We start from the raw sequence: 24,085 nt of genomic DNA, 5'->3' as shown, positions 1-24,085 counted from the left end.
GGAAAGTATTCTGATGCGAAGCGACATAAATGGGGTGTCACTTTGATTTGTGGGGTGAATGAGTCCCCTTGCAAGTTGCCAAAACGACATGAGGAGCATCGCTGCCTCCTCGGCAACACGTGGACACGGCTTTTCTTCTGAACTCTCTCGTCGTGTCTTTCCTGAAGAGCTGTTCGCTGAAACTCGCCGGCCACCTTGTTACGAGGATGTGAGCTCTGGACCTGCGTCAGAGGGCAGGAAGGAAGGGAAAAGTGCCAATAGAGAGCTGAGCGACTCCACTTTGGGACGCACTCTGCCAATGATTTGGCCTGTCACTCAACTGCTCTTGGCCACTGTACTGTCTGTTAGCGACAGCCAAAACAAAAAGGGAGCGAGAGCCTGACGGAGAGGGAGTAAATGGAGGAGGTTGGAGGTTGCATCTATTGAACCTTGCACTGGCTCTCTGGTGCTCTTTCCCTACCTTTTGCAACCACAAATCTTCTGTATATTAGACTCAGTCAAAGTGTAGCTAAAGAAATAGGATAACCACCTCAATAAAAATCAACCTAAAAACCAGCTCATTTGGATATCTGCAACCCAGAAGAAAAAAAACAAGCAATACTTGACTCTTTTTTGTTTTTCTTACAGAGAAAAGCATGTAATCCTTCCACAAATGTGCTGAGTACATCTGAAGTACTGTAGTCATGCCGTGCTAGAAGTTAACCAGTCCAGTGTTTTTGTTGTGTTTGCTTCAGTGGTTTTCCCAGATGCATCAGAAATCGGTGCCCGTCAGTCTAGAGCAGGATCTCCCGAAGGGATTCTGGTGTGAAAGGGATGACTCAAGTCGTGAAGAGGCCTGGTGTTTGTTAGCAAAGAAAAATATCATATAGTGCACACTGTCCCCTGAACTGCCTCAGAACTGAACTGTTCTGTTTAAAAAGGCATAACTCCGAAATGAAGGAAGCAGAAGAGCTTCCCGAATTGTCCTTTTGCTTTTTGTAACCTTTCCCTTGAAAGTTGTATCTTTCAGTCGAGAGCACGCTCATCTGTTTTTTACCTCAATTACCAAAACAAACTAGTATTTAACTACACTTTAGATATAGCTTCATAACAGTTTAACCTTAGGCTGCTTGACTAAAGCTTTTAGTTTTCAACAGTACTAATAGACGCTCTGAAAGTTGTTCAGGTTTCAGGACTGAAATAGACTGTTAGAATAACATTGTTACCATATGTTTCATCACAGAGACAGAAAAGCTTGTTGAGGCGAGACTTTAAAGGCAGAGTCAGTCGGTTTTTTCCTAAAAATTTAAATATAGAGGTATTCAAAAAGTAATACTGCCAAATCATCACTTACAGTTGTGGTCAAAAGCTTACATACACTTTTGAAGAGCAAATTTTCATGGCTGTCATGAAGTTTCCAATAATTTCTAACTCTTATTTTTCTATGATAGAGTGATTTGAACACATCCTTCTTTGTCACAAAAAACATTAACGAAGTTTGGTTCGTTTATGAATTTATTAGTGGTCAATGAAATTAACCTTATAGCATGGCCTCTTAACTTCTTGTGAGTGATTATAAATGACTACAGCTGGTGACTTCTCTGAGCTGGGGGATGGGACTTTCTGATGGGAAAGTCAAAGGAGCTCAGCATCGATCTGAAAAAGCGGATCGTTGATTTGAACAAGTCACAAAAGTCACTTGGAGCCATTTCAAAGCAGCTACAGGTCCCAAGAGCGACTGTGCAAACAATTGTTTGTAAGTAGGAAGTGCGATGAGGAAGAAAATGCAAGCTATCAGCTGCTGCTGAGAGAAAATTGGTCAGGAGGGTCAGGATCAAAATCTGCAAAGAATTAGAAGCTGCTGGAACACAGGTGTCAGTGTCTACAGTCAAGCGTGTTTTGCATCGTCATGGACTGAGAGACTGCCACGCAAGAAGAAATCCCTGGCTTCAGAAGCTGCACCTTAAGGCCAAACTGAAGTTTGCTGCTGATCACATGGACAAAGATAAGACCTTCTGGACGAAAGTTCTGTAGTGAGATGAAAAAAAAAAGAGCTATTTGGCCATAATGCCCAGCAATATGTTTGGAGGAGAAAAGATGAGGCCTTTAACCTCAAGAACACCATGTCTACCGTCAAGCATGGTGGTAGTAGTATTATGCTGTGGGGCTGTTTCCTGCCTATGGAACTGTTGCTTTAGAGACAGTAAAAGGGGTAATGAAGAAGGAGGATTACCTTCAAATTCTTCAGGATAACCTAAAATCATCAGCCTGAAGGTTGGGTCTTGGGTGCAGTTCGGTGCTCTAGCAGGACAATGACCTCAAACACACGTCAAAAGTGGTAATGGAATGGCTAATTCAGGATAGATTTGAGGTTTTAGGATGGCCTTCCCAAAGTCCTGACTAATCCCCATTGAGATCATGTGGACAATACAAGTCCATGTCAGAAAGCCAACTCATTTAGCTGAACTGCACCATTTCTGTCAAGTCCGTCATGTCTGCTTTATGAAATATTTAATTATATCCACTCCTAAACTCACTTGTGCACTGTCGTTGGCTGGGGGAAGCACAACCACTCCCCGTCCAGATACCTGTTCCCGTCCCGAGTCAACCATATCAAAACACAATAGGAAAATCCAGGCAGAGGACAGACACAGTCACCACCACACATGTACAGAGGCCCATACAGATGTGGTCAAAAGTTTACATACACTTTTAAAGAACGATTTGTCATGGCCGTTGTGAGTTTCCAATAATTTCTACATCTCTTATTTTTCTATGACAGAGTGATTTGAACACATACTTCTATGTCACAAAAAACATTAATGAAGTTTGGTTCGTTTATGAATTTATTAGGGGTCAACTGAAAATGTGAACAAATCTTCTGGGTTAAAAATATACATACAGCAATGCTAATATTTGGTTACATGTTCCTTGGCCATTTTCACTTCAATTAGACGCTTTTGGTAGCCATCCACAAGCTTCTGGTTGAATATTTGACCACTCCTCTTGACAGGAAAGAAGAGGAAAAAAAAGCTGATTAAGCTCATTTCAAAACGAGGACGAACCTTGTGTCGGCTTTTAACTGCTGTCACGCAGTCGATCTGCTTTCTGTTTGGATGAGCAGGTGTCAAACACAGGTGGTTAGCTTCTGCTAGCATGGGGTAGCTTGCAGTGTTGTAAATCTACACCGTTGGTTTTGCAGTGGGCATACTTCTGGGGGCGCACACATTACGAAAGCAGTCAGCTAATGACAAAGCATATGCTGATCAAAAGTAGTAATGATTCTAAAGATGTTTGGAAAGGGAGTGAGCACACTGGATATTTTTTTTTTTAATCTTTTAAAAATAGCTCTTCACTGGCCGAGTCCTCGGAACTGTGGAGAGTTTAGTGACGGCTGATTCTTTACACTGATATTTGGGCTTTAGCATGACTTGCATCTGCTAACTAACGAACTGATGAGCGAACAAGTGAAGAATGGTCTTGAGACATCGAGGTAACATTGCGTCTTTTTTTAACAGCTTAACTTGACCATGAGCTTAGTTAGAATCTTACTTTGACAGCAAACTACAAAACAAGGACGTAGGCAGTGCTTAAGCTAATTACCACGTGCTAGCTAATATTTGGGGACCGTATTGTTCACCTCATACAGCCCACGAAACCTTCAAATATGTTTTGTTTACGTTGACCTCCAAACTCACCCAAACTGCGAGCTGAAAGTGTTTTATTTAATGAATGTTTTTAATGGAACTGTTTTCTTTTAAAAGTTCTCTTTCTGCTTAAAAAAAAACATTGAGCAGGCTCAGCAGCATTACAACATAAAAATAACCTGCAGCATTTACAAATGTAGCACCGGAACGGTAAACTCAAGGAGAGAGTGAAAGCTGAAGTCAGTGGAGCTGTACTCAGTTTCTGTAGCATCCCAGGTTCACAGGATGACGTCCCACCGGTCTGTTGGGAGACGAACATGGAGCCTCCAAAAGTGTTTACGAATGTATGTTGTTGTTTTTTTCACATTCAAAGATATATTTACTTGGAACTACTGTATAAAGATGTCTTAGGACAAACTGGTGTTGTAAGCTGTAGTTGGTTTTACTAATGGCTTGAACTTTTGTGTTAGCGCTTAGATGTCTTCTTTATTCGCATTGTTATGAGCTGTTTTTACGAGGACCAACTGCAAAAACAAGTCACTTAAACAGAAACCGACCATGTACATAGACAAAAAAGACTACGGGATGAATGTACTGTATTGTATCTGCCCTAAATGTGTAATAAAGTGAATGTGGGGCTACAGAGGTCGCTGAAATTAAAGGCAGAAGTCTGTTTTAAGATTATGCTGATGGCGAAGAGTTGGGGGGTTAAATTCCCTTCAGTAGAAAAATAAAGCAGAGCACCATGTTTACAAGGAGCTGATGGCAGATTTGTCAGATGAAGTCATGAAGGAGACATCACGTCACTTTTTTAAAATCTATTTTTATTGAACAATAAATGAATATTACAAAGTAAAGCCTGTTTGTGGGTTTTTTTCCCTTTTAGAAAATGTAGGAAGTTTCTAACCCTCGTGTGTCTCACCAGGCTGTCCTAAAGAGGTGACGTTGACCTCTTTACCCTCTCTGATGAGAGCTACACCAATTATTGTACTTTTAAACTTTAACGGCACTACACTCTTTTAGTTGGAGAGCAGACAAATCTTCAAGGATCTCTGGTACATCTTGGCACCAGCTCACCAGCCATAAGGAGCATACCAAGCTTATATTTCAAGTGTGCAGATCTGATTTTCTTTGGGGCTCACTGTTTTAGTTTGAAGTTTCATCCACACGTATGCTACTCTCCCCAAAAGCTGTTCATTCATCTGATGTAAATGGGAGTGAATAACAAATAGAGGGCACTTGTTCCTACAGATGCTATATTGCAATGACCTCATTAGTGTTTGACACCCAGTTGATGAAAAGTGAATGGTGAGCAGCTGCAGACAGAATCTCACTGTATAAGTGGTGAGCATGGCAATATGAAGCCAGCAGTGTGCAGAGATGAACAATGATGTTACTATTTAACATGCTGAAGCAGTGTTTTTATTGTGAATTGAATAGTGATTTAGTTTCATTTTTAGCATTGGGGAAAATACTCAACTGAACACTAGTTCGGAGTGATGTGAATTAGCTTCATGTTCAGGCTGCAGGACTGTAAAGATGAGATGTACATGTGTGGTTGAGCCAAACTCAACGTGGATGGTAAAGTCACGTGAATTCTTTATCAATATGAATGAAGAGGATTCCAAATAATATATGACAACTAATCAATTAGCAAAAATGTTTTTTTAAAGGTGCTCTCCTACAGTAAACTGTATGAAACATGGATTGAAGTCGTAGTGGCATTACCCTTTGGTGTTTGAAGAGTTGTGAGGCCAAATTATGGACAAATGATTTCCCAGGTAGCAGGAAAACAGGTGGAGTTGAGTCAAGCTGAATGAAAAAGTTGGTTACATGAACATGCCCATCGAGGTCGTCCTCTCGCTAGCATTTTCCAATCAATGAAAATAAAATGGACAAAACCAGTGTACGGCCACTTAACAGGTTTTTGCTGAAGTGAAGCCTGGCCTCCAGGTTTATGTAACCATATGATTCATGTCAAAGCCGGTTAACATAGAATTTATGTTTGTTTAAATGCATAGTTACTGTCAAATGCTAGAGGCACAAAGATGTGAACAAATATTTTCTTCTATGTATTTTTAAAAAAAGTCAGAGTATCAATTGCATTAAAGATGCTTAATGTTGCTTAGCACTGTCATTATACAGTGTGTCAAAATGTTTGGCTGAATCATGATCCGAGGGTTGACTTCTAGCCGGCCAGCTTGCTTTCAGCAGGCTCATATCACAACGCTCCCTTGCTAGCGCCATGTGTGTTTTTTCAGCCCTTGAGCAAATAAAATGCTGCATGCTTCGCTGTCAACAGATCCTACAAACACTAATGTGCAGAAGGACACACAAACACACACTTAGACACACATTGGTGCACATGAGCGGCATGCACTCTGGAATCTTGATATTTAGATGTGTAATTGCATACAGTATGTGTAGGGAGGATTTACACTTTTGTATTATATCAAGACAAATTCACACACACTTTCCCAAGTAGCTTAGCACACACAAATCATAACATAATGCAGCCATGCCAACACACTTGGTCTTTAAGAGCAGCTCCTTGCAGTTTATTGACAGTAACTTAAGAAATGAACTGGAATTCTGACACCTCCTAATTTTAAACCATCTGACTCCAGGAGGACCTGAGCTAAATATAACCTGGAATATCTCTGAATGCCTATAAAGAAAACGTGAAAAAAAAACAAAAAAAACCCTCCCTGAATAGTGACTATTCATGCTCACAAAAGATTCAGGATGGAGCATGCTTCTCTGGGACGTTGCAACTTGACTCATCAAATTATCTGCTGTTGTGTAGACAACCTGAAACAGTGTATCAGTGTTAATCATTCGATAGGTGGTTTCGTCAGCATCTCCCCTGCAATAGGAGTATAGGATTCACCGGCTGTTAAGCTTTGGTACTTGGAAGAGTCCAAACTGCTGGTTGCACATGAGTTTATAATCTAGTTCATGTGTGCCAGATCATATCCACCTGCAAAACAAAATCCAGTGCGTCTCATAGCCTTAATCTCCTTCAACTCAGATTCCCATACCCACATACTCTGCAACAGAAAATCTTACAAACACACTCATATGTACTGTTCAAAACCTTTTAGCTCTTTTTGCACACATACAGGCACAATTTTCTTTAAAAGATGTAAGCCAATGAAAGGCTCTGGAGGCCTCAATGTGCCCGATCTGCAAAAGTACACACAAACTTGGAATAAAATCTATTAGCATTGGCAGAAGTCAGCAGTAAGTTAAAATGTTAGTTTTTTTAACTTAAGTTCAGTTGTAGAACCACGCCAATAATACTCTGACAAGCCTGTTCATACTCAGCCAACCCATCCACTGTAACACCTGCACTGCACTTCTAAAATTAGCCAGCACATTGAGGGTGGGTTTTATGTATGATGGAGAATATCCAAATTTGTTCACCCAAACATTTTCCTGAGCGAGTTTTGTCCTTCAAGCCTGTGATTTAAATATCTGGATGGGCCAATGTGTGAATGCAGGTGATGGTCTGAAACGCTGAAACATAATGATGTCATCATTGTTGAGATGATTCTCTCTGCTTCAAACTCCTACCTGATCTTCTCATTTCCCTCTAGTATGTTCTTGACTTGGGTTGTATTGCAACAAAAGTCCATTGGTGGTCAAACAAAGTACATTTACAGGAGTACTGTGATTAAGTTAAATTTGAGAATCTGCACTCTATTTACTGCATTTTTGGGGGGGAAACTTGTTAGGTGCACTGCATTACATTTCCATAAATGTTCTCGTTACTTGCTGCTTTGAAAATGAGCTGATGAATTTCTTCTCTTCTCTAAAATGTGATCAGAAAGACAATTCACTATATTGGTGTAGTTCTGCGTGTGGTTTGTCGAAGTGGTGTTGCCGTACATGTAAGATCAGACAGTTGATTTAGAGAAGTGGTCACAGAAGCCCTTTTCTTTGTAGTAAATGTTGGGCCCGAACACCACTACAGACGAGTCTTAGTTCTTGGCTTGCACCTACTAAAATGGCTGTTAACAATTATTAAATGTGTGAAAGGGGCTTTTGTTTATATAAAGCCTCTATCAAAATTATTCAAAATGGGACAGTCAAACTGGGACACTTGATGTAGAAGTCCGAAGGTGTAGTGACAGCAGAACTTTAATCTGGAGCTGTTGCTGACCTGCAATGTAGAAAGGGCATTTGTGCTTTGGGCCTTAATTTCTCTCTATTCATTCACCCACCATCTTCATACCTTCCTATTTCGCCCGACATATGCCTCTCCCATGCTTTCGTCCAATTCTTGGAACAGTTCAGGTGGAATCTCTCCTGAGACATAACCTCAAATCTGAGTCTTTGACTGCCCTGACATACCTCTTCCAGCTTCACCTGTCTCCGCTGGATCCATCCATCCATCCTATTTCAACATCCTGAACCTCCATTAAACTTTTGAATGACATATTTTTGCATCATGGTCCTTGCTAGTGAAACATGAGTTGCTTTTACAACTCTCTACAGAATCCACAGTGACATCCAGCTATGCTCTTCTTTTATTACATTTTTGCACTGACTGATCACCTGTTTAAACCAGCCCCTGCGTCCTACCAAACTGATGTCAGCCTGGCACTAACTTGCAGATTAGCATCGGTGTATACATGAACACTCATGCTGGCATGTGTGCAATTCTGTATTTGTGTGTGCGTGTGCAGTGGGTGGGAAAAGTGAAGCCTGCCACTACTGCATCACTCATTTCTTTCTCTCTCCCTCCCTCCCCAGGGCCCATAAACCTTTAAAGCACCTATAAAACACTTGGCGAGGCCTTTTTGAAGTTTTTATGAAGATCTGGCTTTATTGTTCCCCAGAGATGAGCCCCACTCCGCTGGCGCCTCGGAGCTTTCTGGAAGTGCCAGTGAATTCAGGAGGGGGGTGCTAGCAGAAGAGGGAGTCCCAGGCAAAAGCAGGGCTGGGAATGGGGGTGGCCACTGTGGAGCCTGTGTTTTGTGCCCCCATTTGCACATGCATGTGGTGTGTGGTACATATGTGCGTGTGTGTGCATGTGTGTGTGTGCAAGAAAGAGGATGGCAAGTGAGCTGCAGATGCAGCGTGAACAGCAGTGATAACTCGTTGTTAATGCTCTCAGAGTCGATTTTTTTGATTTCAGAAACATCCTATCAAATACAAGTCAAGACTGTTCTAATGAAAGGACGCGTGTATGTTTGAAGCATGTGCATGTGTTGCTGCATGTGTGTGCGTTCGCAGATGATTGGGCCAGCAGGTTGCGTCCTTGTTGTTTGAAGTGGGGCTCTGTTGTTCTCATAGAGCCTTAATGAATGGAGCCGGACCCCCCTCCATCTGTCTGATCCAGTGGCACCGACCCTCCCTCTTCAAATCCCGGCTCCGACGCCCGACGCACCGGCCCCCTCAAAGGAACAGTTGGCAAACGGAATGGCCCATTAAACAGGCGAGGGCGACGAGGCCTCACCTCCAAGCAACACTTGTAAGAGCAGAAAGAGAGCGAGAGGAGATAAAAGCTATCAAGAAATCTGTGTGTGTATATTATTATGTGTGAGTATGTGTGAAATGCCAACCCGTACTGCTGTGTGTGTGTGTGTGTGTGTGTGTGTGCGTGTGTGTGTGTGTGTGCGTGCGTGCGTGCGTGTGTGTGCGTGTGTGTGTGTGTGTGCGTGTGTGTGCGTGCGTGTGTGTGTGTGTGTGCGTGCGTGTGTGTGTGTGCGTGCGTGTGCGTGCGTGCGTGCGTGTGTGTGTGTGTGTGTGCGTGTGTGTGTGTTGGGAGTTACAACTCAGTGACCATGACATTAGCCATGCTGGTGGCTTTGACTGTGTCTCTGCCCTCCACAGCCCCCTAATTGTCACGTAGGTGTGTGTTCACACCTTCTAATAAAGACAATGACAGCAAAATGTCTCATTTTCCTTTCTGTCATCGGACCCTTATTTGGTTATTGTATTCATTGCCTATTTGAGAAAGTGTGGTAAACTGGATATGATTACATTTTTAAGGAAAGTAAGATCTTTTTGATCAGGTAGAATTTTTCGAAATCTTTTATCACCGTATAATTTTTTTATTGATTTCATTTTTTTTGCCTATTTTAATTTTTATACTGTTTCTTGATTAAGTCATATAATACTTTAATATTGATACCAATGTCTGTGTATTTGTTCCTGTGTGAAGCTCTTTGGGCCACTTGAATTTACTAAAAGTGTTCAAAGATTAAGTTGAGCTGAGTGCATTCATAAATGTTTGTCGTACAAATATGGCATTTAAATGAAGATATCTGCTAATAGAAAAAGTAGATAATGGTTTCTTCAAATCAGACAAAACTATCTCAACATCCTCTGATGCTCTCTTGTCAGTCATTTTTCATAGTCTGCATACTTATGAAACACACTATGATTCTTTTGAAAGAGGAAAAAACAGTCTGGCTCAGCAGTCACAGTGACAGCTGTGTGATGTCGATAAACTGTAGAGATATTTAATGTTTTAGGTAGTTTATATCATAATTAATTAATTAATTATTCTAAAAGAATACATATTATCAAATCAATGTTAGTACAAATAGTATATATATATATATATATATATATATATATATATATATATATATATATATATATATTTAAATAATATGTTTCATTAAAATAAAGGAGGAAATGTTTGAAAAGATAAAAAGATTCAGAGTGTGAAAAAGTCAGATCAAGAAAAATCTGTGACTGATGGGCTTGTACCCAACACATACACACACACACACACACACACACACATATTAACCCGAGCTCCAGCCCTCTTTGTGCAAAGGATGATGTCATGCCTTCTGAAAACATGTGGGGGGCGGCGTCGGGGGGTTTAGGGGGGGATTCCTTTGGTCCTTTCAAGTTTGCAGGGGGAGACTTGGGCCACGGCGGGGTAGACAGTACGAGGGCAGGAGGCTCAACACTGCCGACCCCCCTCAAACCCTCCCCACCCCAGCAAGCAGTCACATTAGGCACGCTCCGGCCACGCCATCAAAGGCCCGCCTCACAGCACACACACACACACACGCACGCACGCACACAACACACACGCACACACTTGCATCTACAAACACAAAAGTATGCAGCACAAAGATGCATTTGTGGACGTTTGCAATCCCACTTTAACACAAGTCAATCGAGCATGTTCACACTCGGATCAAATAAATGCATGCCCTAAAAATAACACACACACACTTGCATACCAACAGATCAAACACGCACACACTTCAATCATGCCCACCCTCCCGGCTGTGTTATTGTTTTGAAAATATGATTGCAGTGACGGATGGGGTGGGGAGAGGAGAGGGCTCTGGCAGGGGCGAGTGGCAGGGCCCCTCTATTGTCCCTGACCAGTGTGAGTCTGTGTCCATAGCTATAGAAACTGGGGCCACACTGGGAAGGCATGCTTTCATCTCCACCACAGGCTCACCGCTGGCAATAAGGGGTCAAATAAATCCCCCTGGATGCAAGGAGGAGGGTGGGGGTGGGGGTGGGGGGTGGGGGGGGGGTGCAGGCACAAACGCGCACACATGCGCACACACACACAATAAGTTTATCAGCTAGATAAATAGAATGAAACCACATAACAATGGAAGACGATACATTTAAATACATAAACTGCCATATCACAATACAAAGTTTGAACGTTTTAAAAATGTGAAATGTTAAGATAGGGACAGCTGGTTCACTTTCAGCCAGCATTACAACTTTGTTGTGAAAGAATCACAACAAAAATAGACCGGGCTGAGAAAATGGGGCAGAGAGAGAGGCAAGTGTGACCTCTCTCTTGAAATTGATGGAATCTTTTTTTGTACTTTGGCCACAACATGGGGGGGGGGGGGGGGGGGTCTAAGTCACATTGAGTAAATGCACCCCGACCACACAGCACATGTAACACAGGATCCCAATGTTGATCATCAGGATTCACAATGTCTCGAGACATTCCAGACTCACTGATTGCAAACACACTTCAACACACACAAAAAGACATCTAAAGACACACTCTCACATACACACTTTTAGAGCTGTTTGCAATGTGCTTACACTTGCGAATAAATAAGCACTTGTAGCTAACAGTGGTGCACAGGAATTAAATTGGCTCATATTGGCCAATTGTTTGATCAACCTTGATCCCTGTCCTCCTGAGGACTAAAACCTCTCATATTAATGTCATAGTTACTCATTAAGATATGTGTGTGTCCAACCACAGTGTAGCTTGAAGACAAGACCTGGATAGTATTCACGCACACATACTGTACACTCGCTACATTTTCATGGCATGAAGGCACGCTGTAACAGCTTGTGCTTTGGGGAACTAATCATACTCGACATACTCAACATCAACATATTTAAGGACAACATGCAAGTCCAAAGTTTCCAAAACAATGAGGCAGCAAATACTCCACTGAACGTCGTGCACACCCCAGCATCTTGTAAACATAAAAACTAGCAGTGCACACACAATTGAGGCATTGCATGCTGAAAGAGTACACTGCACAAGCTACGTACAAAGTGAGCAGCCAGCTGTCTTGCTAGCACCTGTGTGTGAGCGGTGAGGTGTCTGGTGGAGCCAGAGCCAGTCAGAGAGTCACCAGGCCCGAGGAGAGGAGAAGAGAGAGGGAAGGTCAGCACCACCGCATGCCACAGACAGACTGACGATACTTCTACTGGGCTCCACGCCGGGGACCTGGCTGTAATTACACCACACACATTTACACAAACACGCAAACACACTCACACATTCATGCATGCACACACTCTGTTACCAGACAGACTGAGAAAGGTGCCCGGCTCCTGAATTCTGTCTATATCTTTCTGACGCTCTATCTCATTATAGTTTTATGACCACCATGACTTCCTCTATCTCTTGAACAGCCTTAGAGGTGTTTTGCATTAAATTACAGAGACAAGTACATAAGCATGAAAAGTATGCCTATTTGTGACTATTACAGTTCTAAAGTCATAAACTTGGGCATTAATGGGCTGTAACAAGTGAAAATGTTGGGAAGGCTTTCGACAAGATTTTGGAAATCGCCTTATGAGTTTGCTCCCAAGAAGTCAAGTCTTGTAGCCAAACATAAACGTCAATTAAAAAATTGCAAACCACCAGAAAGGGTTCAGAGAAAACATTTTGCTAACACCACACATATTACATTTTCTAAATGTATTTGCATGGCAATGATATAGTCAAGTAATGCATCTCTTCATTATTGGAGAGAAACTGTTCTCATTTCCAAATTTCCAGATAAAACACTTTTATCGGAGCCCTTGGCACAAGGTACCCTTCAGTGTCTGCTTGAGACGTAACAGACAGATAACACAGATAACTTTGTGTTATTTTGGACCATCTGTGCCAATTTAAGAGCTTTGGAAAAATTAGAGGAAGTGGACAAGCCGTGAAAGAAATCTTTGGGGCGGAGGTTTGGAGTAAATACAAATAATAATAATAATAATAATAATAATAATAATAATAATAATAATAATAAAGTGGTTATAGTTGGGTTTTAGTCCCCGGTGAATCCAAAACTAAATGTTGGATTAAAGTTGAAACCCTCCTGATGATGATTATGATAACGTTTAAGATTTGGGGGTGATATTAGGTCATACTTTACGATATTGAAAGCAGTAATTCCTGTATTGGCACTTCAATCAAAATTGTGAAGCTTGGGATCTTTTAAAAGAAAACTCCATGGGTAGTGGGCTGATTTAGCTGCAAGAGCATTGGTGAGGTCGGGCATATCTTGAATGATAAACTGACTGACTCACAGTTGGTGTTGAAGCAATGGCTCTGTGCAGGCTCGTCAGGTTCTTTGATACCTGACTTGTACACAGGGCTTTGTATACAGGAGTCTTGGCAAGCTGAAAATAAAATTTGAGGCAAACAATTTTCTCTCCCATAATTATAAACTGTAGCATTAAGTGTAGCAGTCATTTCGCTTACTTAAAAACAAAAACACTATTCCCCAAGAAACCATTTAGTATATCTTAATTGTTACTTTCAGTGTGCTCTCAGACAAACATGGAGTTCCCAATTTTCGTTGTGAATGCACACTTGAAGTCTGAGCTGCACAAATCCAAGGTTAAATAAGGTCAACATGGTTATAGGCACAAACCACAATTGTGAATATGTCTGGGTCTCAGACTGACACCAGCCCAGATCTCTGGAATCAATAGCTCCTTGTTGATCTACTTGGCGAGGCGGTCTGGGTCTCTCTCTACCTCCCTCCCTCTCCCTTTGGGCCCTCTGACTTGTGAAAGTTATTGGAGTGTAAATGCATTTAACAGCCTCTGTCTGCTGCACTGCGTATGGAGAGTGCTATCTGTTTCCTGCGTCCTTCTTCCTAGCTATATGTGCCAATGGTTGAGTGCTTCCATTTAACGTTGGGAACTGTTCGCCTGGGATTTGATTGGTTGAACCACGAGAAGTGAGTGGGAATGGATGTTTCCTTCTTTCCGAGTTCCAAGTTTTACAAAAACCCACCTTAAACCTTAATTGAGGCATAAAGTCAGTTCTGCTATTCCTTTACATCACTTGAATTCATCATAACTTTGCCACTTTTTTCTTTCCCTTATTGTAAACCCTCTCCAGTCTAGTCCATTCCTCTGCGGTGACAGGGAAAGGCAGACGCTCCTGTTTACTCATGGCTCCAGGGGCTTGTGGCTCACGATTAGCAAAACAGTGTGAGTCAACATCTGGTACATCCTTTAGACAAACTATCTCTCTGAGCGCACACTTAGCCTGTTGTCAAACCCCCGTTTCTTTCCATCCGGTTCCCAAGCAGGCAGGCACCCCCTGGGCGGCAGTGCACGGTCACACAGCGGCGAGACATTTCCCAAAGCCTTCCCAGCCATCCTGGCATCCCGGCAGGCTGTCACCTTCTTACCCTCCTGCGTGTTCCACAAACATACCAGAGGGCCAAAGGGCAGCAGGGGCCTGCACTGCCCGTTTGTCGACATGCTTGATTGGGGTTAGGGGCGATGGTTCTTGTTCAGGTCGCGACACTGATGCGGTCCATCATGTCTGTGCAACTTGTGCTGATATTTGACTGCATTCCATACAAGACATAGGAGTTGTTAATGTGGTTTTACTGGCCGCCAGGTTTAAACAGGACTACCTTCGATGTGAATCCTGTCACAGGCTGATGAAGAAGGCATCGTAGAATTTCCCTGCCTTTCCTTTTGTTACGCAGTGCTAGTCAATGAAAGTATCTTGGCTCTAGACTCAACAGAACACACATGCTGAGGAGAGTGTCAGGCGAGAGAACATCTGTTGTGGTCAGTGGCTGTGGGCAAACCGTTTCATTCCGACAAGATGGCCTGTGGCAACACAATGGCTTAGTGGTTGGGAGAATGACCGAGTTGCCAGTATTTGTGGTCAGGGTTTACCTAAGTTGGATGAAGCTTCTGTAAGACATGTGGTCATGTTGTACAGAAAAAAAACTCTTTAGTTACTGATACAACAAATAGTCAAGACACTGTATTGACACAACTGCACCAACATTTAGATGTATTCTGAAGTTAAAGTAATCTATTCAATTGAAATGATGCTTTGCCTGAACTCTTTATTTCCGAGTGTGTTACTTTTCCATTTGTCATCTTGTGAAAACTTAGTGTGCAGCAAGTTATTTCACAAAAAAAACATGTGGATTGAAAGTGATAGCAGCAAGTTTAAAATGACAGAATCTTGGAGGGTTGAACGTTATGAAAACACATCTCTTTACTTTCCAAATAAACACTGATACTATTTATGTTCCACAATCTAAACTCTCATGTATCTGCTGAATCATTCATTCAAACTTCTTTAACCAGGCCCAGTGTTAAATGGAATGTGGACAACTGGTCAGCGTGGGTGTCTGAAGACGTTTGTGTAAAGCCCTTTAGGTCTCAACACTGCTGGCATCCTTTTTCATTCCCCCTATCTCTCTCTCTGTCTTTCTTTTTTTTCTTGGCTGTTATGCCACCATGGAGAAGGCAACAGTGACCCTATTGTGAATGGTGGGAATTGGGCAGCGGGCCAATGATGTCATCCTGCCATAGGGAAGACCAGGAGGAACGCCCTCCTGGCGTTGGGAATGCACTATTTTTTCCTGTTGTTTTCCGGAAGCGGTGATCAATTTAATTCCATCCTCATCACTCCCCTCCTGCTCAGGGGGAGCAAAGGAGGGCGGGAGGGAAGAGGAGGAGATGCAGAGCATAGAGTAAGAATGGCACACTCGCTTGCACTTCCAAAATGGTTTGCAACAAATGAGACCAAAGGAGAAGAAAAGTTGAGGAGCACAGGATGGTCCAAGCTGTTTAGATCCTTTTTTTTTTTTTTTACTTTAAAAGATGTGAATGAGGGTAATCAGCTTGGAATGCTGTGAGGTCACACGAACCTCCCCAATTAAAAGTTGCTGGGCATCGTTACTGAAGAAAAGAAGTGATTCATGAAGAAAAAGGGGAAATGCCTTACCGAAACTTACAGTCCCCACCTCGGAGACAGCCAACCAAATCAAAACACTGACTTATACACATACATGGGGTATATTATACTTAAGAATATTGTTTCAATATTACTGTTACTTTAACCTCATAATATTCACAAGATAATGATTTATTACAGCTTGTCCTTTTACAGAGCTGGCAGCATGGAGTATGGTAATGTTGGCCAATTGATCAGCGCACCACTTAGGTTCAACTTTAAAACTGCTACTGGATTGCCATGAAACTTTATAAAGGCTTTTATGGCCCAAAGAAAACGATTACTGACTCCAGCCCTGAAGTCATTTCAGGGCTGGAGGTAGATCAAAGTTTTGGGAAATATGCCAACACCAAGCAGATACATTTGCACAAAATTCATAATTCCTGGATAATGAACAGTAATATCTTTGGCGTACCCTTTAGATCAGTAAACACTTCAACCCCCCAAGATTTTGGTGTATGACTGAATTAGTTTGAATACTACTAACATTTCCCTAAGAGTAAACAATACTAGTGTATTATATTAACTAAGCACAGAAAGTTGCTCAGCTACTGAGCATTAGAAAGTGTACACCTTTTTCGTATGCTCCTGTTACTATTTACTTTAGCACTGCTTTTTTTGGCCATCACTGTAGTGATAAGATTTGGAAAAAAACGACCCCGTTAAATTAAGTCCACATGAACATAAACACCAAGTGAAAGATTGTAGGCTGGAAACAAAACAATTGTTTACATGAATGATAACAACTTTGCTAATACAAGTGCTCATCGCAAAGATAAGGATGACATCCTCCAAAGTTAGTGTGGCAGGATAAGGGTCAAGCCTGAATTATATTTCAGTGTTAAATCTATGTCGAAGGATTCACTATAGGTTTGCATTGCCAGGGGGGGTGGGGGGGGGCATTATGGCTGGGGTTGGGGAGATCAATAGTTAGTTGAACCAGGGAGTCTGTTTATATGATTACATAAAATCATGTATCCTTGATAGTGTTTGAACTTCTCCTTTTGACTTTCATCAGTGTCTATGCAATCTTTGATCTCAGCCGTAAACTTATTGAGTGCAGCGTTATAATCACCTGTAGCATTTGTTTTCAATACCAAAGTAAGTATAAAGTTGTAGTAGAAAAAAATATATTCCTCGAAGTCCAGAAGGAGGGCTTTTCCGTCAGTACAGCCACAGTGAAGGGTGGGTGAACAGAAACAAAATCTAAAGCAAAACATTTATGAGTGAATGTGTTTTACAGTGACGTTTTTCTGGCTTTGCTCGAGTTTACCAACCACTGAGTTCAAAGCAGGCCACTTCATCACATCACAAAGCCACCAAGCTGTTTAAGATATGATCATCATTAAATCACAGCTTTTGATCAAGCATCAAGCAGCATTTTCTCCATCATGACTGGAATTCCATAGTAGACACAAAGGACACAGGGCCGTACCCAGATTAACTTCAGATTGCACATCAGTTTGGTACATGTTATACACTTAAAGCTATAATCTTTTCTTCTCCTGTCATCCGAGGAAAGGGGGAAATATCACTTTGAAGCTGTTTACTGGGTATTTGCAAAAATAACTTTATGATGAATTTTAAGGGAGAGAAAAAAATGTAGAAGGGGCTTCAAAAGTAGCGTTAACGGGAGACAGATTTTTGACATGCTTCCCAAGCCATCTGCTTTGGGTTAAGGCTTGGAGACAGAGTGGAATATGGAGGAGAGAGAAGAGGGGAGTAAAACTGGGGAAGATGGCGAGGGCAGCAGGGAATAGAGAGAATGCAATATTGACAGGCAGTGGTGGACAACTATTCATTTGCATTGTAATCCTTTTTATTTTGAAATCATGCTGCATGGGGTGTACAATCAGCAAAACATATTAAAGCAGGATATCATGACATACTTTAAAAGAGAAACAAACAGGCTATGGTTCCAATCTCAGCTTTTGCTGAAGGATTTTTACAGTTTTGACAGTCCACAGAATCTGAGGGTGCTGGTTGGTTCTGTCAGACAGCCAAAGCTCCAACAGAGAGTGTTCTGCTGGAGACGCCACAACACAAAACTAATTAGGAGACATGCTCCAGGCATATCTGTTCATATAAATGGAGGGGGGGCATGGGATTTCCAAGTTACACTATCTCTACCACTCAGGACTATTTCGAAATGGCCACAGAAACTTGCCAAAGTCCTTCACTTTCCTTTCCTTATCTTCAGAAATTAGCTCATGTAATTCATAAGAAGATGTGAAATACAAAAACAATGTTCGTTTTGTTCTGCTTAGTAATGCTTTTTTTGCCTTGGTCTCTGACTCTCCTGTTTACTACCCCCCCAAGCTGTCCGTCTCCATCCACCCCCCTGTGCCATTCTACCAGTCCCCAGTGGGCACAGTCAGCCAGTCTGGCCAGGACTGCCCCTTGCTGTGCCCCTGCACTGGATAAGCTCCTGCCTGGACCTTGGGTAGAGGCCTTTGTATGGAGCCGTGGGTGTGTGTGTGTGTTTGTGTATGTGTTAGTGTGCATGTGTGTATAGCATTCACAACACAAGAGGAGAAGGGGGTCCTATCTGTGCCTAAGGGCTGTCCCCCAACACACCCTCACCGTGCGCCCTATTGAGACCTAAGGGAGCGTGAACAATCACTGCAAAACCAAAGAGCTATGTCCTCTTGTTATACAAGCCCAATTTTCAGCACCAACCCCACTTTTCTCCTCCATGGAGTGTCTCCCACCCCCTCCCCCACCTCAGCCCAACTCGTCAGAGGTTGACGGGCTTCGTTAAAGCGAGCTGGGTTCCTTTTATGGCATTATTTAATTAGCCATTCCACAGTAAACTGCTATCCGGCACCACCACCACTACCCCACTCCATCCTCTTCTGTTTGTTAAAACCACCATCATCCTTATCAACACCACCACCCCTCCCCACTGTGCTCAGCAGTCCCCTCCTCTCTCTCCTCTTCTTGTCTTTATCTCCAGTAATTAGCCAGGGGATGGGGGTGGACTCATTGCTGGGTTCCTCGACAGTATTAGTGCTTGACACTAAGACTTGGAGGAAGGGAAGGGTCTTTCTCTGCATGAGGTTTTCTCTCCCAGTCCACCACCCCTAAGACCTACAGAGGAAGACAAAAGAAGGGCTAGTTCTACAGTAGCCAGCTCAGCCTTACTGTCCCCGCTGCCCACTGAGCTCCGTCTACACTGGCACCCTAATCATTAACCAGATTATGACTTTGTGTCTGCATCGACTCTTCATGTGGAATTTAGTCATTGGATGAAAAAAAGAGCTGGCTACTAGTTTAATGCTGTTAAAGCCTTTAAGAATGGTTGACGGAGTAAAATAAGAGCACTTGTGGTCAAAGTTATTCTATACTTCAAAAAGGGAGAATGTTTCTTTATCTTACTCATATTTCAGGTTAATTACTTCCTTTTTGGCTTATTGGCTCCAGAATTGTTTTTTACATCTTTGATCACGAAGCTCGTGAGCAATTTCACTTGAGCTGGACCATTACTATGAACTAACATTCCTTCCCCATGCACTCAAGCATGAGCAGTCAAACAGTGAGGGAGAGAGTCTGGGGAGCCCCTGGCTGCAGGTCCACACCATGCTGGATCAACGCCCTCTAGTGACCACTACAAAGGACGAGCACAATGACAAGAACAAATGCCTAACCAGGGCTGGTCAGCCTGTCCAAACTGTAAACACTTTAAAACACAGTTGAGATCAAACTGTTTAAAGGACAGTTTGATCCCAGCTGTGAACTCTATGAAGTCTGAAAACACTGTATGACTGCTTTTAATAAAACAATGAGCGAAATGAAGTTGAATTTGAAAAATGTCAATGTAAGCTTTTCTTTATTATTTTTGTTTGTTCAAATTGGTAGTTAATACTCCTATTGTTACATTTCCTTAAAATGCATCTTCTTGTAATTATAAACATATTACTTAATTGAGTTTTATTGCTACAGAAAATGTCCCCAAAAGATTAACTTGACAGGTATTAAAAGGAACTTTTCCAAATCATTTTAAGTGGCATTTAAGGAGGACCAACATTGTTCAAAGAAAAAAAAGTCTAGCTTGGCCTTAATGACTGCTTAGCATGGGAAAGGTAGCGCTTAGTTACCCAGCCATTTATAGCCCTTAATTACGCGCCTATTTTGTGACCCCAAAGTTCAACGGACCAATTGCTGTGTAGACCCAAATTCTGACGAACAAAGGTGGAATGTGATGCCCCTTTTCCGTGGACAAGCTACTAAACGTTTCCCATCAATTTCATGGGAAAGTTCAAACCGAGGAAACTCTTAAAGGCTTGAGCTGGGTATTGACAGCGTATTGAAGCTATTAGGGCATCACAGACACTCTGCTGATGAAAAGCGAAGGAGAAAATAGTTCCTGTAATATCTAAACTGTGTCAGAGATTCAGAATTATTCACAGCTTTGTTTGTGTGGTGGAATACTTGACTAAAATACGGAATAAAACTGGTGCTTTAGGACCCAGTTGATCTGTGTGATTGAGGCTGATATTTTCCACGTTGTGCGGGGAGGGGGTGGCGCGGAGGGGGGGCTGTCAATCATAGTGAAAGTGGCCGGGGTGGGCAGGCCCCTCTGACACTTTGTACCGTCGGAGGGGGATATTTAACTTGGGACTGAGCAGCACTCGCTACAGACACACTCACACACAGTGTGCCTAAGCAAAGAAACGCTCCAGCGCCAAGTCTCTCAGACTCCTGAAGTAGGAGCGACTCAGTAGAAGCTTCTGTATCAAAGGAGGAGAGACGCTCCCTCAGGAATTGACCGCCTGCATCGGCCGAGCAAAAAGGCTCCACGTTTTGGACAGTCTCGTTATGCAGCAACAGAGGGATTCAGAGCTTTTCTGACAGGATTCTGAAATGTTAAAGTGGAAGGAACTCTGAACCAACAGCGTTAACTGACTTTCTGCAGTTTGCATTTGATATGCACTGACACTGCGCGCTTTTTTCCAGCGTTGTTTTTACTTCATGTACAGCCAAAGGTTTTGTGGGAATATTACAGCCAGATACTTTTTGTAAAGAACTGCTGTGCGATTTGGAACATCCCCTGGAAAAGATAAATGGCTGCTATTTCATAAATTGAGATTGCATCCCACTACGGCGCATTTTCTCGAAGTTTTTGGACTTTTTCAGAGAGTTGCACAAATCGACGGCTGTAATACCACACGAGACTGGCTGCAAAGACTATTTCTCAGTTAATGGATTGTGCACTTCTGGGACCTTGTCAAACCTGAGAACGTCAGGCGACGTTAGGTGAAGCCACGTTTATAAAATCCGTGCGTAAAAATAACATTGGCCAAGGCAGCCCTCATTGCCGGGCGCGTGACATTTCAAACTTAGTAAAGTGCTCTTTTGTGCGCCCTTCTTTCTATGTGTGGACGCTCCGGATCTATTCTGTCTCTTTAGAAAACACTTCATTCCATGCAGCTCTCGCATCGGCCGCTGTCATCCAGTGTAGACAGTTCGTCGTGGCTTCGAGTCCCCGGAGTAACCATGACAACCGAAAGAAACCCAAAGTGAATCCAAGGGAGCGGGGTGAGGCCAGAGAGAGCGTGAATAGACTTTTCCCCATTTTGTTTGGTGTTTTTGTGTGTGTTTAGACTACACACTTTTTGCAAAGCAGAGGCTCTGCTCCGCGCTGCAGGGTTGGAAAGTTGAAGGAGCCCTAAAAAGCAAAGCAGTGCGCCTAATGTCATTCAAACCCGGCGCGATCTATTAAAAGTATTGCCCTGCTGGTGACTGAACTTCTACTATTTATGAAGCCCCGGGCAAGTGATTGCAGAGAAAACAGAAACCGGAAAAATAACCTTATTTAATTTACGCGAGAAGAGCTCGTGCGTAAAACAGGAGGAATAATGGGCTTCTCACAAACGCTTCTCTTCTACCTGCTGCTATGCGTCCACCTTGGAGTTTCCCAGCATTACCTTCGGCTCCGTCCATCGCCCAGTGATCACCTCCCTGTGCCCGACCTCAAGGAGGACCCCGATCCGGAGTACGACCCCCGTGAGCAGGACTTGACCGAGAGGACTCTGAGGAGAAAACTTGGCAGCAACTTTGACCCAAACTTCATGTCCATCAGCTCGCCTATGCTGGTGAACCTCTCCACAGCAGACAGCCAGGTGAAGCTGCAAGGGCCCATGCCCAACGAGATTAAAAAGTTGGACCTGACTGAGACCCCCTATGGGAAGCGGGTCAAAGTGGGTAAGAAGGCCCGCAGGAAATTTCTGCAGTGGCTGTGGACCTACACGCACTGCCCTGTGATGTACACCTGGAAGGATTTGGGTGTGAGGTTCTGGCCACGATACATCAAGGAGGGGAACTGTTTCTCTGAGCGCTCGTGCTCCTTCCCCGAGGGGATGTCTTGCAAACCCGTCAAGTCAATCAACAAGATTTTCCTGCGGTGGTATTGTCAAGGGTTTCTAAAACAGAAATACTGTACGTGGATACAGGTGCAATACCCAATCATCTCAGAGTGCAAGTGCTCGTGCTGATTTTCTCTAAGGAATGAGTGGTGGTCGTCGCGGGGGGAGTGGACTGGAAATACGGTTTCTATTGCACTGTTAACTCTCTACAGAGGTGGGCACCATAGCAAATCTATTTTTTTATATAGCATTTTAAGTGAAATACCAACATTGTACATATTTAAGAAAATGCAGCTATTTTTTCTAATTGAACCAGGACCATATTTTATTCTCAACCCTGAAACGTGTTTTTTGGGGAACACGAGCACTTCAGAAGGAAGAGCTTTTTTGATATTTTTATGAGACATTGAAGATGGAATGCATATGCTACACTTCTCCAAGAGGTGAACTTTTTTTTCAACTGAACATTGATGCTGACTGTTATTTCACTGCAATGCTGCCTAGAGTTTTTGTATAATATTAATATCAATAATAATTAAATTGTAAAAAAAAAAAAAAGTTGAGGTTAAAAATATATATAAAGGCGTGAACTCAGCTTTTTTGGAATACATAGTATTGTAGAAATAAACAAATCTGTACGTTTTATTTATTATTTTAACGATTGTGAGTATAGAGCATAAAGAAAGAGAATAGCAGAGTATACCAGAAAAAAATATGGGAGATGTCTACTTGAATATTTCTAAAAACTGAAAAAAAATTCAATAAAATAAATAAAAAAGTAAAACATATCAGTGTACATGTTATGTTTACACATTTTAGCAATAAAGACTGTTTTCAACGTGTTTTAGTGTCAAACCATGTTGCTTACAACAAATGTGTCTATATCCGGGGGGCGTGTACACAACAATTTCATCTGACAATGATTTTCTCATTTAGTCTACACAAATATCCTGGCAAGAGAAAGTCTGCTGATGGCTTATAATATGTTTTCTTGTTGGCAAAAGGAGTTTGATTTGGATTATCTCTATATGAAGATACACTTTTTTTCCCTTAAAAAACATTTTCTTGAATTAAAAAAGCGTAAAATTGAGCTACAATTTTATTTTATTTTTTATTTCAGAAGGACAGATATGTGTTAGTGTACTAAACTGGGTTCTTGAGTGGAGTGCAGCAACAAACTAGGTGAGTCCAAGCTTCAGTGATTATATGTGGACTGTCCGAAGGTCCACGCCGTCACAGCGATTTGAGAAAGGGCTGATTTGCTATGCTGTGTAATGCGCAACACATACCTTAAGCGCCTCCACAGAACTTGTATTCATTTGTCTGAGAGAGGGAGAGGGAAAGGGAGAGAGAGAGAGAGAGAGAGAGAGAGAGAGAGAGATATGGGGGGGGGGGGGGGGGGGACGCACGCACATCCATCTGCCATGTCTCCGCACAGCCTCGTCTCAGAGGCTCCGAGTTGTTAACATAATGCGTAAAATATGATTCAAACAGTGTCACATGATGAAATGGGGAGCGTTTACGCGCGAGCCAGGGGCGTCTGGGGTCTGTCCTTTTTACTCTGGAAGCTCCACACAAGTTCCACTGAGGTATTTGTATAGAGGTGGACTGGAGCAGACCGG

The 24,085-nt window shown here is 42.5% G+C and overlaps 2 protein-coding genes and 1 long non-coding RNA gene across 3 annotated transcripts in view; 2 read left to right on the top strand and 1 right to left on the bottom strand.

Annotated features, from left to right (window-relative positions):
* LOC306842289 (heparan sulfate glucosamine 3-O-sulfotransferase 2-like) overlaps positions 1-20,037 on the top strand; it is a 264,943-nt gene extending 244,906 nt beyond the window's left edge. The window contains exon 3 of the mRNA XM_079372452.1: positions 20,027-20,037. The gene's annotated coding sequence lies outside the window, so the exon portion shown is untranslated. The remainder of the gene's footprint in view (positions 1-20,026) is intronic.
* Positions 8,511-24,085, bottom strand: part of LOC306842296 — a 103,267-nt gene continuing 87,692 nt past the window's right edge. The window contains exon 3 of the long non-coding RNA XR_013781684.1: positions 8,511-9,102. This is a non-coding gene — a long non-coding RNA (uncharacterized lncRNA). The remainder of the gene's footprint in view (positions 9,103-24,085) is intronic.
* On the top strand, positions 20,750-23,247 carry nog2 (noggin 2). The gene has a single exon (XM_079333714.1). It carries the CDS (start codon positions 21,957-21,959, stop codon positions 22,590-22,592), a length of 636 nt encoding a protein of 211 aa, XP_079189840.1. The 5' UTR covers positions 20,750-21,956; the 3' UTR covers positions 22,593-23,247.

This window comes from Symphodus melops, assembly GCF_947650265.1.
Source record: "Symphodus melops genome assembly, chromosome: 21".
Lineage (NCBI taxonomy): Eukaryota > Metazoa > Chordata > Actinopteri > Labriformes > Labridae > Symphodus > Symphodus melops.
This window is presented reverse-complemented; position numbering and strand designations above follow the sequence as displayed.